Raw genomic sequence first — 15,865 nt, 5'->3', positions numbered from 1 at the left:
CCTGCAACACGAGCAGAGTAAATACGACATTTGGTTTGTGTCGTTCAAACCAAACAGGCTTGAAGAAAACAAATCACATATTACTTCAAAAATGAGTGAGAAAATATGATTTTGACCTGAACCCACAAAGAATAAAGAAACACAGCTGCAGTTTACTTGAGATAACATGTAATGTTTCAATGTTGCCACCAGATGACGCCAAAGTAACATCAACGCCACTAAGTTTCCTCCTTTAAGATTCAAACTATCTTCTGGCTTTAAATAATAAAATATGTCAACAATAGATTTAAAATGAAAAATATTTAAATACATAAAACTAACAAACTAACAAAATCAAAAAGTTAAAAAACAACCCCCTCACAATTTCTAAGGGGCAACGAGAGCAACTCGTTCGTTGGGACCACGCGCAAAGCAACCACAAAATTCCGACGGGCCCTGAAGGCAGCAGCCTGTCAATCTCCGGAGAGGGACCGGGGCCACGGCATCGCTCCCCTCGCGTGGGTGGGCGCACCGTTCCCCTCCGTCAGGTCGCTGTGGACGGGCGGACGCAGACGCGCTGGAGATCATGTCCCATTCATCAGTGTGAGTTTTAGCGGAGCAGGACGGAGAGATGCTGCTCTGGGCTTTGTTGATGGGCGTCAGCGCGACGGCACTGGGACAACTGGGGGACTCTCCCTTGGACGAGGACGCTGATTTCGACTTGAGAGACTTTAATTTGGACGTTGTAAGAAGTTTAACGCTCCTAGCGCTGCACATTCTCGCGCTTGGACTTGATCTGATTATCTGTGTGCCCACAGGCGCCGCGCAGGCTCCCACGACAGGTGAAAACTTTGCTGACCAAGGTAAAAATCACATTCATTGCAGCCAAACGTTCATATTTCATCTTTAATTGTAATGCCCTCGTCGAGACTCAAAGTCGTATCTTTTCCAAAGGTTTATTAGACGTGGACGCATCATTATTTCTCACCTCAGGCCCCAGTTTACGGTTTATTCCACACTTGAAACTGTGGCCATGAATGCATGGCCCAGTTATTTCCAAGTAGATTTTGTGGATCCAAACATGCGCGCTTTGGGTGTGAGGCACACTGGTCCGCCAAGCGCACAGATGCGCCAGAGGAGCTGCAGCGCGTTAGAGGGGCGGTTAGTGTGCTGAATCATAGCTCATGGGAACGACTTCCACTCAAACAGTCAGTTGGTTTAGTTACTAGGGAGGTCTAGAATTGTTCTTACTAAAATAAAAAAGTAAATGTGAATGCGCCCCGCAGTTGATTTCAGCTCACCAGAAGCCGATCTCTACTCATCGTGTGCACTTTTCGCTGCAGGAGACCAAACCTCACATCCAGGAGCTCTCCGTTAAGACCACCATCATCTCCCGGTATGCCTTCACCGCCGTGTACTGCGCCATGCTCAACCGGCACTCCGCCGCTGCGGACGGCGTCTTCCAGTTTCAGATCCCCGCTGGCGCCTACGTCTCCAACTTCACCATGTAAGAGCCACGGAAACCACCCGAGTAAAAAACAGAGCTACATTAGAAGAAACGCGTTCCCCTGCAAATATTGGTGTTTTTAAAAAGCTGTTAGGAAATGACTGTATTGGTAGAATGCAAAGGGCTTTCAAAGCCTTTTATAAAGGGTTGGAAAACCCAGTGACCTCCTTCATTTATGCTGGAACCAGTAGAAGGGGCCCAGAGGTTGGAAATCACCGCTCTACAGACACTGGTGAAATAGGTTCCAATCAGGATGATTGTGTCTCATTCCTGTACTCATAAGCCACAGGTATCAGTTGATGCTGGCCAGCGTGTATAAATACCTGCCATACTTGGAGCCAGTCTGCCGTCCTTTTATCAGGAGGAAATTAAAGTGGAAAGCAGCGATCGAGTGATAAATGCCAGGATTTGCAATTTCCTTCCTTCCCTGCTCCGTTAGAAATAAAACACCTGCACCAACATCATACGTGTGGTCAATCTAAGCAGCTGTGGAAGTTCTGAAAGGTATTTTATGCATGGACCCGGTCGCTGAAAAGATTTACAGTGTTTCCGTTGCTATGGGGACGTTGGCTAAAGGCGAGGGACTGTTATAGTGCTAGTAACGCACACCCCGCAGCAGCTGTAGTCCATTCACGGCCCGGCCCGGTACCCGTAAATGAGAAACCAAGACTCCACCATTTGTACGAGGAAACTCAGTTGAACTGTGACAATAGGCGCACTAATCCTTCGACCTTTGACCCCTGTGAACCAGGATTATCGGAGGGCGTGTCTACCAGAGCGAGGTCAGGCCCAAGGAAAAGCGGGTCAAACAGGAGAAGGGCAAACCCAGGAACCAGGAGTCCGGGGACACAAGGTGAGAGACCTCTCTAACCACAGCTGGGAATTAAATATATCTGTGACCTGTGACTGGTGACATGTGGAAGAAGTGACATCGTGTTTCCAGCTGTTTGTGACATTTCATTGAAAGAGATTCAGTGACCTCATTGTAAACAGAGTGGAGGAGGCGTCTATATATGTGACATCACCACTGTTAACTGTTCAAAGCTCCAGTGTCCCACTCTAAAATATTACACTGAAGTGACTAATTCACTTCCTCCCGTTTCCTCCTCTCCAGTCCTGAAGCGGAGGTGGAGCTGTTCAGGATGCAGGTCAGTATACCGGGGAGGAACCGGGCCGTCTTCCTGCTCACCTACGAGCAACTGCTCCTGCGCCGGCTGGGACGCTACGAGCACGTGACCAGCCTGCGGCCGCTGCAGCTTGTCAGCCGCCTCAGCCTGGACGTCACCGTCGTGGACCACTCCCCGATCACGGACCTCGAGGTGCTGCCGCTCCGCAACGGCAGAAGCAACGGAGCAAATGGGCCCAGTGCAGCGAAGGCGCCAGGCTCTCCGGTCAGGCCCGAGCCTCCCATTACCACCGCGGTTAAACAGGAAAAGAACGTCTACAGGATCACCTTCAGCCCCAACATCATCCAGCAGGCCAAGATCACCACCAACGGCCTCCTGGGAGACTTCGTGATCCGCTACGATGTGCAGCGGGACATGGGGATCGGAGACATCCAGGTGTGGTCCGAAGCATCGCTCGACCGCTACGATGTTACATGCATCTCATGTCGCTCCCTGCTGTAAACGTATATGTGTTCCCAGGTTTTAAACGGACATTTCGTCCACTACTTTGCTCCCAAAGACCTGCCAGTTGTACCCAAGAACGTGGTGTTTGTGATCGACACCAGCGCCTCCATGATGGGGACCAAGATCAGACAGGTAAAGCAGCCAATTATGACGGTTCAGCTCAAGAGCTTCTGAAAGATTTTATTCAGACTCTGTTGCAGGAAAAGTCTTTAACTGTGTCTTTGAAGCCACGCTTCAATTTCTGTACGGGATGAGAAACCCGACACCCCGCCTCCTCACGCCCACACTGGAATATCACCATCAGGCCTTTTCCCCTCGTCTACGGCACCACCATAATCGGACTGTAAGCAACCGAGCGCAGAAACAGAAAAACAGATTTGCGTGAGGAGGAGGAGTGGAAGCACAGAGCACAAGGCTGTGCTGTGAGGGAGGAAGGTCAGTGTCTATGGGGTAATGGAACTTTGTAGACAACGGCTCCCTCGACCCCTTGATCCGAAACCCCCCTGCCCAGCCAGGGCCCGCCCCCCAGCGGCCCACATCAGCAGAACAACAAGTGTGTTTGATGTGGTTTAACAATAGGGTTTCAGTCCAGGTCCATCTGTCATTCTGACCCATCCTGTATAGCATCACATTCATAGTTTACACACACACTATGGGATGCACATCCGGATCTGGGGACAGAAGTAGGAAGGACACCACTTGAAAGAGTTGGGCTTCATCATTACAGACACCAGCCATGGAAGCTCCATTTGAAACACCACAGCTTGTCAAACAGCTGTTTATGGTGAAACGAGCGGCGACATTTATTATGAAGCCTTGTCATCGCTCCCTCAGACTAAAGACGCCCTGTTCACCATCCTGAGAGACCTGCGCCCGGAGGATCACTTCAACTTCATCAGCTTCTCCAACAAGATCAAAGTTTGGCAGCCGAACCGCCTCGTTCCCGTCACGCCTCTCACCGTCAGAGACGCCAAGAAGTTCATACTGACGTTGGTTCCCAACGGAGGTGAGACCCCAGTGTCTGTTTGTTGGACGCATTCAATGATTTCTATTCATTAAAATCCCTGGACAGGCACCAACATCGACGGCGCCATCGGAGCCGGCTCCTCTCTGCTCCGAGGCTACCTCTCGGGCCCCGACTCCAGCCCGAACAGCGTCTCCCTCATCATCTTCCTGACGGACGGCCGGCCCACCGTTGGGGAGACCCAGTCCGTGGCCATCCTGGGGAACGCCCGCTCCGCCGTGCAGGAGAAGTTCTGCATCTTCTCCATCGGCATCGGGAACGACGTGGACTACCGGCTGCTGGAGCGCATGGCTCTGGAGAACTGTGGCATGATGAGGCGCATTCACGAGGAGGCTGACGCCGGCGCAATGCTCAAAGGGTGAGGCTCACACATCCTATGCTACATTATTAGGATCCTGCTCAGAGTTCTTGCTCCTTTGTCCTTCCCAATAACCAGTTCGCAATTCATAAGGATTATCCCACAATTGAAAACTAAGTAAAGACAGATTTCATTGTTACTTAAACAAATAACGTCCAATTCTGTGCCATAAAGGTCTGTTCCACTCCTTAGTGGGCAATTAGCCCCTTAATCCCTCCCTTCTTCCCTGTGACATGTACCTCCATCATTCATCAGTCTACAAGGCCGAACCGAGGCCGTAAATGTGACGGTGCTGACAACAGATCTCTTTAATCAGCCTCGGACTACAACAGCCACTCTCTTTCCCTGTCGGACCATTTTTCCCCCCAAGCCTTTTACACACAACATCTCTTTTCTCCCTCTCCCGCGGCCAAGATGTTTGCTCAGTCGAGCAGGAATGTGTGTTTGTGTTGTGAAACCTGCGTCTGGGTGAACAGACCCCACAGATAATAGGCCTGGTCCTACTTGAACAAACACGCTGGTTAAGAGGGGAGGGGGTCAAAGCGGAGATGGAGATGGGGCATAACTCGCACGCGCTCATTGACAGATTCAACCTTATACACACTCAGGTATGAGGTTTGACAGGCGGGCCATCGGCCAGGAAGCGACCTCACTGAACAAACAGGCAGTTGATCAAATCTGGAATAACTTTGCTTTTCTAGATTCTACGATGAAATAGGGACTCCTCTGCTGTCCGATATACGGATCAACTACACCGAGAACTCAGTCCAGTACGTCACTCAACATCTTTTCACCAACTACTTCAACGGCTCCGAGATCGTCGTTGCCGGAAAGCTCGCCAACCGAAGCGCCGAGTCCCTTCACGTCCAGGTGACGGCGAGCAACAGCGACAAGAGCATCGTGCTGGAGACAGACGTGCCCCTACGGCGCCGGCAGGTCGAGACCGAGGAACGGGTGAGGGAAGCCACAGCAGCCACGGCGGCTGGTGCCAAGGCTCCAGGGTCCGGATCAGGAGGCTCACAGGGACTAGACAACGTTCTGGGCTCCATAGAGGACTTTGTGGAACGGGTCTGGGGCTTCCTGAGCGTGAAGGAGGAGCTGCGGTCGCGGCTGAGCAGCCAAACCAGCAAAGAGAGGGAGGAGCACATCCATCAGGCCACCAACCTGTCCCTCACTTACAACTTCCTCACTCCCCTCACCAACCTGCTGGTGGAGAGGCCCGTGGCACTGGCTGACGGCTCCATGGCTCCGGCACCAACCGTCACGCCACAACCCAGGGAGACAGGTTCACCTGATAACGACCTGCCAGGTGACACCAGGGACCGAAGGCCCCAGAAACCTGACGAGAGGCCAAGCGGTCAGACTTCACCTCTGAGCAACAGGATAGGTGAGGACGCATCTGCTGCCAGATGCAAACAAAGACCCAGTAAGAATGCTTCGACTCACTGCATCTGATACATTGTCCCTCTTTTAGGTCAAGTTGAGAAAAGACCGGCCAAGAAAACCATCACCATCTCCAAGACTTCAGGTGACTCCACGTCTCCGTGGAGAAATTGCGCTTTTCATCCGATAGCCTGATGTGGCTATCGGATGAAAAGGCGTGTGATGTGGTTACAGTTGTTTTGACAAAGGTGGGAATGTACCGCCGACTCTCTCCCTGCACCCTCAGCCTCATCACAGAGCGTGCAGGGTCTAATTCAAAATGCCAAAACAGGCACCGTGTGGTGCTTTGAAGAGTGTCCATGAGTGAAAAGTGGACATGTTACAGTAAAGGACGCCATCAGGGGCTAATGACCCCGTCATTACTCACGCTCTGTAATCTGGTCTCATCCCATCACTCCTGTTTATCATAGCTAGTTCCCACAAGCCTGAGAGGACTCCAGCTGAAGATAAAACAACCTCCACAGCCTCGGTTTATGCTGTAGAGGCATAGAGTTGATTGGAAATCCAACCTCCATAGTTAGGAGTGTTTCTTCACCTCCTTCTTCCCTTAGCGGACGGCGATCCTCACTTTGTGGTGGACTTCCCCCTCAGTAAACTGACCGTGTGCTTTAACATCAACGGTGACGCTGGGCACGTCCTTCGCCTGGTCTCCGACCACCGGTCCTCTGGTAAGAGTCACAGAGCTGAAATCGACAAAAGCTTGTTTTATGCTTCACGCGGGCCCTTCCTGCAGGCGTGACGGTCAACGGGAAGCTCATCGGTGCCCCAGCTCCACCAGGCAGCCACAAGCAGCAGCGCACCTACTTCAGCACCATCACCCTGGTGGTGGACCGTCCCAGGCGGGCCTACATCGAGGTGACGCCAAAGAAGGTGATCCTGGACGGGCGGGACCGCATGGTGCTGCCCTGCCACTCCACCGCCGCGGTGGACAGCGGCGCCGTGTCGCTAGCCGTCGTGGGCAAATCCAACGTGACCGTGACCGTTGGCGGGAACATCAGCTTCGTGATCCTGCTGCATCAGTACAAGAACCCGGCCCCATACCAGAGAGACCACCTGGGCTTCTACATCGCCAACAGCCGGGGCTTGTCTCCCTCCTGCCATGGCCTGCTAGGTACGAGCTCCCCCTTTACTTCCACCTCCTGCAGCTCGCGAGCTGAAATGAACTGAAGCCTCCATTCACTTTCAGGTCAGTTCCTGCACGAGGACGTGGGGCTGGCGGAACGTCCTGCACAGGGGGACGGGAAACCCTCTCGGGTCCTCAAGGTGAAGGGCCGCTCGGTGCCGGTGGTCCCGAAGAGCAGGCGGATCTACAGCGGGACACAGAACGTGGACTGCTGGTTCGCCAAGAACAATGCAGCCAAACTGATAGAGGGACGGTACGAGGACTACGTGGTGCCACACATGTTCGACACGGGCGACTGGCCACACGGCACCAACAGAGTGTAAGAAGTCAAAGCTGCATCTGCCTTTGGAATTATCACAAAAAATACATACGGTAAAAGGTTTCACACCACAGCTTAAATATTTTTTTTACTATTTCTAATGGAATTTTAATGTTTTTATTATATGAAGTATTATTTCTAAAAATTATTTTATACTTGTAAATAAAACATTGGAACTCATTTTCGTTTACATTAACATCAAGGTATAAGGTAAAGCTCACACCTGGTTGCCACGGAGACCGACCCTGTTATCTAGCCCCCGTCCCAGTGCCAATGACAAGATGCGCGTCTAACACGCAGCCCAGGAGTCCTCCCTGTCATCAGCTGGAGGTCACAGGGCTCTGGGCCCCGCCCACACAGGTGTGCCGCGCCGCGGTCCCTCTCAGCTCGTCTCTCGTCGCGCTGCCTCGCCCCGGCCGTGGCAGGAATTCAACAACAAACACCGGCTCTCGTGTCAATCACCTTTATTCATGGTACAGCGTGAAGAGGTGCATGTTGTAGGATGCTGTCGCTGCCGTTTCATCTGCACGTTCACAATCTGTTTATTTATACAAAAAGATGCTCTGCGATAAAAAACAGTACATGTCATGACTATTGAACCATAAATGTAAACTTACTAAAATATTATGATGATAAATTGCAGAATATTCATATAAAGAAACAAACATCAGCTCTATGTTCAGGTCTTACTGAATTTAAAGCTTATATGCAAAAAAAAAAAAAAAAAAAAAAGAAGAAAAAAATATTCCAACATTGTCAACACAGATTGGTCCACAATATGTATACAGAGTAAAATATAAAGAATAAATAAATGTCCCAGAAGCTGCAGTAGTAACATCCAGGTGCTGCATCATCCCATAGAGTTTACTACAACAACATACTAGAGCTGTCGTTACGAGAAGGAAAGGAGAATTCAAGTATATAAATGTTTTCATAACTATGCTCCAACATTGGCAAATGATATTATTACAAGGTTAAGACTTATTTGCCGCCTGAGTTCGTCAATATGGTATGTTTTTCCTGGCATCAGCTGTAAAAACTCTCCCTTGATGTTACCGGGTGGGGTAGGTTGTTCAGGGCTGACGCAAGTGAACAAACCCTGGTGACATCATGGAGGAGCTTTGCAGATGGAGTCAGACGCAACAGATACATCAAATGCAGCATCTCTAACATTTATTCTACTTTCACCAGGTTAGAATTTAAAGCTGTAAAACAGGCTATTACATGCTTAAATATTAAGGTTACTGTTGGTGCTGAAGTGCAACCGCCTAGATATTATAGTAAATGTATCATCTTTGCGTCAGCTTTAAGTTAAAAACGAAAAGTAAACGTTTATCCATGTCGTCAAGTTTGGTCCAATGGGGCCGTAAGAAAATGATTAACGGCATCTTTCTACCATTAAAAGCATTCGGAGGGTAAAAACATGGCTTTGATGTTTGATAAAGTAACATTTTATACAGATTACTTACAACCATGAAGTTCTCCTTTTGGCGCGAAGAGAGCTGCTTCTTTGACTCTCAGTCGTTCACACATTTTGCCCTGCGGCTGCTGCCCGTCCTGACCTCTTCCCACCTGCTGAGGTGTTTCTCTGAGTTCTGAGCAGCACGGTGAGAAGCGAGTCCTCTAAAACGCTACTGGGTGTACATGCATATTCGGAGTACTGAACTATACACACCTTCAGTACAGAGGAAGGCAGCAAAGGCTGTAGTGTTCACATTCGCAGGTTATATGAGCTTTGATTTAAATAGACCTTTAATTAATCTGACGTGAGTGTCTGTATTTGATGGCTGTTCGTTGGTAGTGTTGTATGTGGACAGCGGGGTCACCTGGGGTCACACCACCACCCAGCTGGGCCTCAAGGGTCCGCCTGAACACTGCACATGAGGGACCGGCTCCATGTCGTCAGGCTCCTCTTCCCCCTCTGAAGCTTCATCGGTGTCTGTAGTGAGAAGGACCTGAAGGAGGAAACTCCGTTAGTGCTCAATTAATCCAGAGACAAAGGAGTTAACGGTGAGAAGTTGGGAAATCTCCCAGTTCTGTATTCGCAGCCAGTAGCAGGATTTCATCTCTGACATTAAGATGAGGTCATGGTTCATAATGAGCAGCACTGTCTGTTACCAACTCCTCAGCTTCAATTATCTTAGTTCAATAAACTGATTTTATTCAATATCCTATATACATTTATTATTTGCTGTATTACAACATAGAGCTGAAACGTAAACCACAATAATTTTCAGGGGTCACACCAGGCACAACAGCAGCTCTGTGTCCGCACTGGGCGCTCATCCAAGTCTATGCCTCCTCATCAGCCGTCCTCCTCCACTCCACTTCGCTTTCCATAACACAGTGCGTGGAAACGACTTCTAAATGTCACTTTCATGCCGGGGACGAAGGCTTGATTTACAGCTGCCTGGCAGATGAGCCGGGGATTGAAAAAAAAGCAAGGGACGGAAAAACAGTCATCCAGCTAAACATGGGGGTCATTCATCTCTATGGCCACGACCCCCAATTCAGGCTTTAGCTCATGCTTTCCTGGAGGAGGGAGAAAGGAAAGACACAGGCTTCTGTTCCGTTCTGTGGGAGCTGAGACAAGCCACTAGTGAGTCTATGAGAAACAGTCTCACAGTGAAGATAATTTACAGTTGTCCAGCTGGATCCAAAGAGAAGCATGAAGAGCAGCAAAGCTTTCCTCATCCTAACTATTATTACTCTCACCCGTGACTCCTCGTTCTCGTCCCAGGACTGAGAGTCCACCTTCCTGACTGAGCTGTCACAGGAGTCATCTAGGCTCTTCAGGGTCTTGTACTTCCTCATCGTCAGGCTGTCCACTACCCAGAACATGATGGACTAGAGGGATGCACACAGTAGACACAACTGGGGTTACTAATGATGCAAAGGAACCGTATTCTTCAACAAGATGCACAATCAAGATCACTCACGTTTACTATGAAGGGCACAATGAGCATGACCAGTGCCAGCTCCAGCTGAGGGTTAGCGATGTAGCTTAGCAACACCTCCTGCAGCTGGAAGCGAAATGCAAAGAATCACGGTTATTATTTAATATTTACTGAGTGGAAAGGCTGTAAACATTGTTGCATTAGAACAATGTGATGCATACAAGAACCAAGAACAGCATCATCATATATTTATAGTTTAGTGAACTCAGTGTTTAAAGTAAACAACGGATGTCCTTAAACAACCCACTTAAGAGAATTGTGTCTATTAAGCAGTCTTGTTATTCCGTTGCTCTGATGACGGCTAAGTTGAATAAACAAACACGAAGCTCGGTGTCACGGACAAAGCAGCCTCGATTCACTTTTTCCGCTGTAATCAAAAGTAACTTTTTTTAAATGGTCCATTTGTTTATTCTTCATGACTTTCATCTCTTGATGCTGCCAGAGGAATCAGACGAAAGCCCAAACACAGCCAGAATAGAAATATGGGAAAGTAACGGCTGGAATCTGCTGTTTGTTTACTGGAGTCTGGGTAAAAAAACAAGTTGAAATCCATAAAAAGCTGTGAAATCTTTCCACTAAAGTAAATATGTTCATAAACGTCTACTGTTTTTGGCATGTAACATGATAATACCACAGATGCCATATTTCCCACAGGACTTGAAAGCAGCTCCACAGTGTTCTTACTTTGGACCAGCCTGGGATGAGCAGCACCAGGCTGATGATGCCTTTCTCCAGCACCATGATGAGCAGGTAGATGCCACACTGACCCAGCCAAGCAGCCGCCTGAGGCGGATCCCCTGAAGAGACAGAACCAGAACACATTATTAGACTTCGCTCCCTGGGAACGTTTAATGAGTGTGCTGATTTCTGTCACACTGCCACATTGTTCCCCAGAAACACCGCGAGTAGCTGACGCTCAGGGACAAGTGATGTCAAGTCAGCTGTTCAGGATGCTTCAGTAACAACCTCCATCGCTGACGAGGCCTGCAATTCACAGTAGAGAGTGTCGGCTCTCTGAAACCACTGGGAATGTTTTCCAGACTGCAGCTGGAGACGCTGGCTCCCTTCTGTCTGCTTCCAGTTGCACTATGCTGCCCCTTGTGGCAGCCAACCAGAACTACAGCTTTTTTTATTTTATTTTTGACAGAACGCTCCCTGAAGTCACTCACCATACTCGCCAAACATGAGCAGCGTCCACTGCTTGTGCTCCACCAGCTTGGACACGAGCTTGACAGCCACCCAGATGACCAGCATCCCCAGCGTGGCGTCCAGCAGGAAGTTCATGAGGTACCTGGAAGGTTTACATGATAACATGATGATTCCTGACCAATTTACGGCAGATAGGTGTCAGCGGCGTACTTACAGGGAGCATGGGTCTTCTTTGGTGAGTGTCGACAGGAAGACGTTGGCAAAGTGGATGAAAAGAGCACCGATGGCCTGTTTGGACGTGTCAAAGAACCTGGAAAAAGAGAGTAAATTCAGAACAATGTTACAGTATTTTACAGTCTAGGAGGAAATCAGCTCCAACCAACATCTTTCCTTGACTGAACTTCATTAGAATGTCAGGACTACACTAATAGAAGAAGAAGCAGTTCTAACCAGATCCTCCATGGCCGCCTGATCCCCACTGGCTCGCGAAACCTCTTCACTGCAAAGAAAAGAACTCAATTATAAACGTCATCTCAAACACAGTGTCTTTGCAGCCGGTTTGTAACCCGCAAAACAAGTTTCACCTTTGTGCAGCGCTGCACGGAATCAAGGACACGTGACAAACACAGAAACTGCACAAACAGGACGTGGATCACTTGTGCGATGCGAAACAGAAAGTTATGAATTGAGGAACTGTGGGCGCTGTAATCAACACACAGCCTTAGCAGCAGGCGCAGAGCACATGCAAGGTGCAGGCCTGGCAGAAACCTGGCATATGGCCACGGCGCTAAAGGCCGAAGGGCTGCTAATGCTCGGCCTCAGTGCGTGTGTGTGTAGTGTGTAAACATTAACAGACACATGCGCTTTCACCTGGAACGACACTTGCGCACAAGCTGAGAACAGAGCCGAAAAAAAAGGAAAAACAACGAGAGGAGAGGGATATGGATTTCCCTAGTGTAATAAGTAACTGCATGGAGGTTACAGTCCATTGATCTGCCTCTTCATCACAGCTCTGGACGTGATTAGCTGATGAAATCACCGTGGCTCCACTGACCTTTCACAACACTGATTACACGCCGATAAGTAGATCATATGCCAACAATGAGCCAGTGCTTCACAGGACGTACAAGTGCATAAACCACAGCATGTCTCTCCGGGGTGGGGGGGTGTGGTGGGGGGAATCACAAGGTCCCTCTCACAGTCAATGGTCATTGTTCTAAACAGAACCACACTGTGACGTGCAGGTAGCATAATATTGAAACCCTACACTCATGATGAGCACCTAGAATAAACAGAGGATGCACTAAACGGAGAAGCAGCATCCGCTTTGCTTAATGACAACTATATTTGTGCAGTTTGGGTTTACTGTTCCTATTTATGGTCTAATAAAATTTAAATTTTATTAGCAGATGCACATAAACTAGGGTTCATGTATATTTGCTGCAATTGCAATCAAAAATGAAGTAAATTTAAGTAAATTTAAAGCATGTCTGACGAAGTGGAGAGGAAGCGCCGTTGAGTCGGGCTACGCGTTAAGTCCCGTCCCATCTAACCACAAAACATTAAATGAACACAATTCTCAACAAAGTCCGAAGCTGGGGTGCAAAAGCAAACGTCAACACTGCGCCACGTGGCTTCCCGCAGACCCACACGACCGCGGCGGGACGGCGGAGGCGCCGCTGGGTGCGGGGTCGGACACTCACGCATCAGCGTGCTGAAGGCGACGACGGCCAGGAGCCCCTGGATCAGGACGCCGAAGCGGTCCGTCAGCGCCCCGTTGTCGCAGCCGTGCGGGTTCGCCTTGTCGATGTCGGACATGTTTGCGATTTCCAGAGGAACGTTATCCAGGAACCTCTTCACCAGGAAGACGCCGCTGTATCCGTACAAGTCCATGTTGACGACACACCAACGACGGCCGCTGGAGACAAAAGGGTCGCCTCCTTAAAAAAACAACAACACTTTGCCAGAGAAAACCCCACCGTCAGATTTCTGATGTGCGCGAAGCGACCCGAGGTAGAACAACCTCCCGTCAGTGTCTCCGCAGGCTGGAGGCACGTCTCATGATGCAAAAGCAAATAAAAGCGTTAATTCGGTGACTCACGTCCATGTTCCTGACACAAAAACACCAACTGTCAAGTGCCCGGAAGAAGAACATCAGCTTCCGCTATTGCATGTCAAAATAAAAGCTTTGGCTGTTTGCCATGGGAAATGTTAACTAAAAAAACACATTTATAATGTCATAAAATGAAATTTTGCGGCTCTGCATCTACATCATTGTACAGAATAATTATGCAACTAGAACAAAGCCCTAATTGATGATGCAGGCTATCTAAACTTAGTCCCGTTGGAGATTTAATGAATTTTATTGTATTATTGTTGTCTTATTGTGGTAAGACTATGAAATGCACATAGCGTTAATAGTAGTATATGTTAGTACTTTCCACCAGCACAGTAAATGAACAAGTGTGGGTTTGTTGTGCCAGCCCTCATTTATTATAACAAACCAACATAGAGCGAACCTTCGCATGTAGGCTTCACCACTTTACTTTGAAATAAAATTTCCTACCTTTCCGTCAACGTTTCAGCAGCTTTCACGCAGGTCTGCGCGTGTCTCGATGCAGAATTCCTTGAATGTGCGCGACACCGCGCACATTCACGTTTTTTTTGTTTGTGCGGCGTGGCGTCGTTCGTGCGTTCTGTCGCGCGCACGAGATCCCACGAGGTAAATCTCGACCTCACGTGAAGCTGTAACAAAAGAGACTCTTAGGTTCAAGGTTTGTTTTATTTTTATTTGCAAATCTTTCTGTGCAAAAGTACTGGGGTTATAAAATAGTCGAGAAGTGGTGAAAATGCAGTTCTGGATTTCTACAAATTTATCAAATTTATAATTTTTCAATTTACAATATATGATGTATGCAGAGCCTGCCTGTTACACTGGCTGCGTTATTGAAGGGCTTGACAGTCAGAAATCACAGTAGCCTTAAAATTATCTGATTTAAAAATAAATTATTTACGATAAAGTTTATATTTCTTATTTGGAAAATGATATAGAAAACGAATCATTGCTCGCATTTTGATTAGGTATATAGAAATCACGATTGGCTTTTCCAGATTGCAGAGAAATGTTTGCAGTTGCAGTGTGAGCTGTTCAAATGAGCTGCGGCACACTCATGCAATATGTTTCGCAACAGAAACACATTTAGAACAACACCACGGGCAAAGATCTTGATTTATTCCTAATTAATATTAGTCAATTAGGGGCTCTGTTGTTACGGGTACGGATCACCAGAGACCAGTTGAGTCGCAGTAACCAAGAGTTGAAGAGGAATGCCTCTTTATGAATTATGACTGCACTGAGATTTGGACACCAGGACAACAACAAATGTCTGTCTGCACAGGTCGCATGCTTGTGTGCGTGTGTAGGCTATAATCCGTTCTCGCGCACGCTTGGAAAAGCTTCTTCTCTGGCAGATTAAGGGAGCACGGCGCACACTTCAGCCATCTGTTCCTCCAGCGGCATCACACCGACGCCCTCGCCTCCTCTCCGGTCTTGACGGTTCCTTTGTGTCTTCGTGAATCGAGATGTATCTCTATAAATACTGCGCAGAACTTCCCCTTACACATTTCAAAATAAAATCACATTTCTGCTATGAATAACCGTGCTGATGTGCGTCGTGACGCACACTTCGCATGCACCTGTACAACTTTGAGGACACTCCAAACCATACTGGGAATAACTGGCTCGCACTGGCTTGTGTCGTTATTATCTGCCAGGTTCAATGCATATTTACGTAAACGCGGCGTGAAACTTTGAACTGTGACATGACCGCTTATCAAAAGTTGTGCAAAAGGCTCCTACCACTAGAGGATAGTGTTGACTTTGATTAAGGGACGACCCATGCTTATTAAAATGACTAAAAATCTAAAGTATCTAATGTGAGAATATAAGTGGAGCTGTTTGAAGAAAAGCAAATCAAAAAGGTAATAAATTATTAAATTTCCATACAGGCGAAAAGGTCAAAGGGCAGCCGCTATTCATTTCAGAAAATTATATTTTTTACATTGTTTCCTAATGAATGTAGGGGGTTTCCTCTCTGATAATAATACTGAGAAAAACACACAGTATGTTGGTTGCAGGATAAAACAACTTGTTTTAACAGAAAAAACGGGGCTATTTTAATCTTAGCGAGCCGTGATTAAACTGATATGTAATAAAGGAAAGAGGATATTTATAGATTAAATCCATTACATCAGAATAAGATTTAATACAGTGTTCATTGTATTTCAGATTTTTCCGCCGTGGTGAGTTCGGTTCTGGTACCAACTGAACTTCAGCTTCGTATTTACACTCGAGCTGAATAAATGTTGTTTTTTT

The 15,865-nt window shown here is 48.0% G+C and overlaps 2 protein-coding genes across 2 annotated transcripts; one reads left to right on the top strand and one right to left on the bottom strand.

The window, feature by feature from the left end:
• The first annotated feature begins 501 nt into the window (after window positions 1–501).
• Window positions 502–7,564, top strand: itih5 (inter-alpha-trypsin inhibitor heavy chain 5). Its single transcript, XM_029161653.3, has 13 exons — window positions 502–724; window positions 798–842; window positions 1,323–1,486; window positions 2,238–2,339; window positions 2,601–3,048; window positions 3,133–3,249; window positions 3,952–4,123; window positions 4,190–4,499; window positions 5,201–5,886; window positions 5,974–6,027; window positions 6,494–6,610; window positions 6,676–7,053; window positions 7,129–7,564. Exons 1-13 carry the CDS (start codon window positions 611–613, stop codon window positions 7,386–7,388), a joined length of 2,967 nt encoding a protein of 988 aa, XP_029017486.1. The 5' UTR covers window positions 502–610; the 3' UTR covers window positions 7,389–7,564.
• Window positions 7,565–7,831: 267 nt separating this feature from the next.
• Window positions 7,832–13,638, bottom strand: tmem110l (transmembrane protein 110, like). The gene is made up of 8 exons (XM_029161660.3): window positions 13,194–13,638; window positions 11,941–11,989; window positions 11,705–11,800; window positions 11,511–11,632; window positions 11,026–11,138; window positions 10,324–10,407; window positions 10,100–10,231; window positions 7,832–9,339 (listed from the first exon to the last, which is right to left on the bottom strand). The coding sequence occupies exons 1-8, from the start codon at window positions 13,381–13,383 to the stop codon at window positions 9,217–9,219; spliced, it is 909 nt and encodes a 302-aa protein (XP_029017493.1). The 5' UTR covers window positions 13,384–13,638; the 3' UTR covers window positions 7,832–9,216.
• Between the last annotated feature and the right edge of the window lie 2,227 nt (window positions 13,639–15,865).

The sequence above is a fragment of the Betta splendens genome, chromosome 9, assembly GCF_900634795.4.
Source record: "Betta splendens chromosome 9, fBetSpl5.4, whole genome shotgun sequence".
NCBI classification, from domain to species: Eukaryota; Metazoa; Chordata; class Actinopteri; order Anabantiformes; family Osphronemidae; genus Betta; species Betta splendens.
This window is presented reverse-complemented; position numbering and strand designations above follow the sequence as displayed.

Coding starts and splice junctions, on each gene's coding strand:
- itih5 (XM_029161653.3), top strand. CDS start 611: ATGCTGCTCTGGGCTTTGTTGATGGGCGTCAGCGCGACGGCACTGGGA. Junction 4,500..5,200: donor GCCGGCGCAATGCTCAAAGG/GTGAGGCTCACA, acceptor TTGCTTTTCTAG/ATTCTACGATGAAATAGGGA. Junction 5,887..5,973: donor ACCTCTGAGCAACAGGATAG/GTGAGGACGCAT, acceptor TCCCTCTTTTAG/GTCAAGTTGAGAAAAGACCG.
- tmem110l (XM_029161660.3), bottom strand. CDS start 13,383: ATGGACTTGTACGGATACAGCGGCGTCTTCCTGGTGAAGAGGTTCCTG. Junction 11,801..11,940: donor AGGCGGCCATGGAGGATCTG/GTTAGAACTGCT, acceptor CTCTTTTTCCAG/GTTCTTTGACACGTCCAAAC. Junction 11,633..11,704: donor AAAGAAGACCCATGCTCCCT/GTAAGTACGCCG, acceptor TAAACCTTCCAG/GTACCTCATGAACTTCCTGC.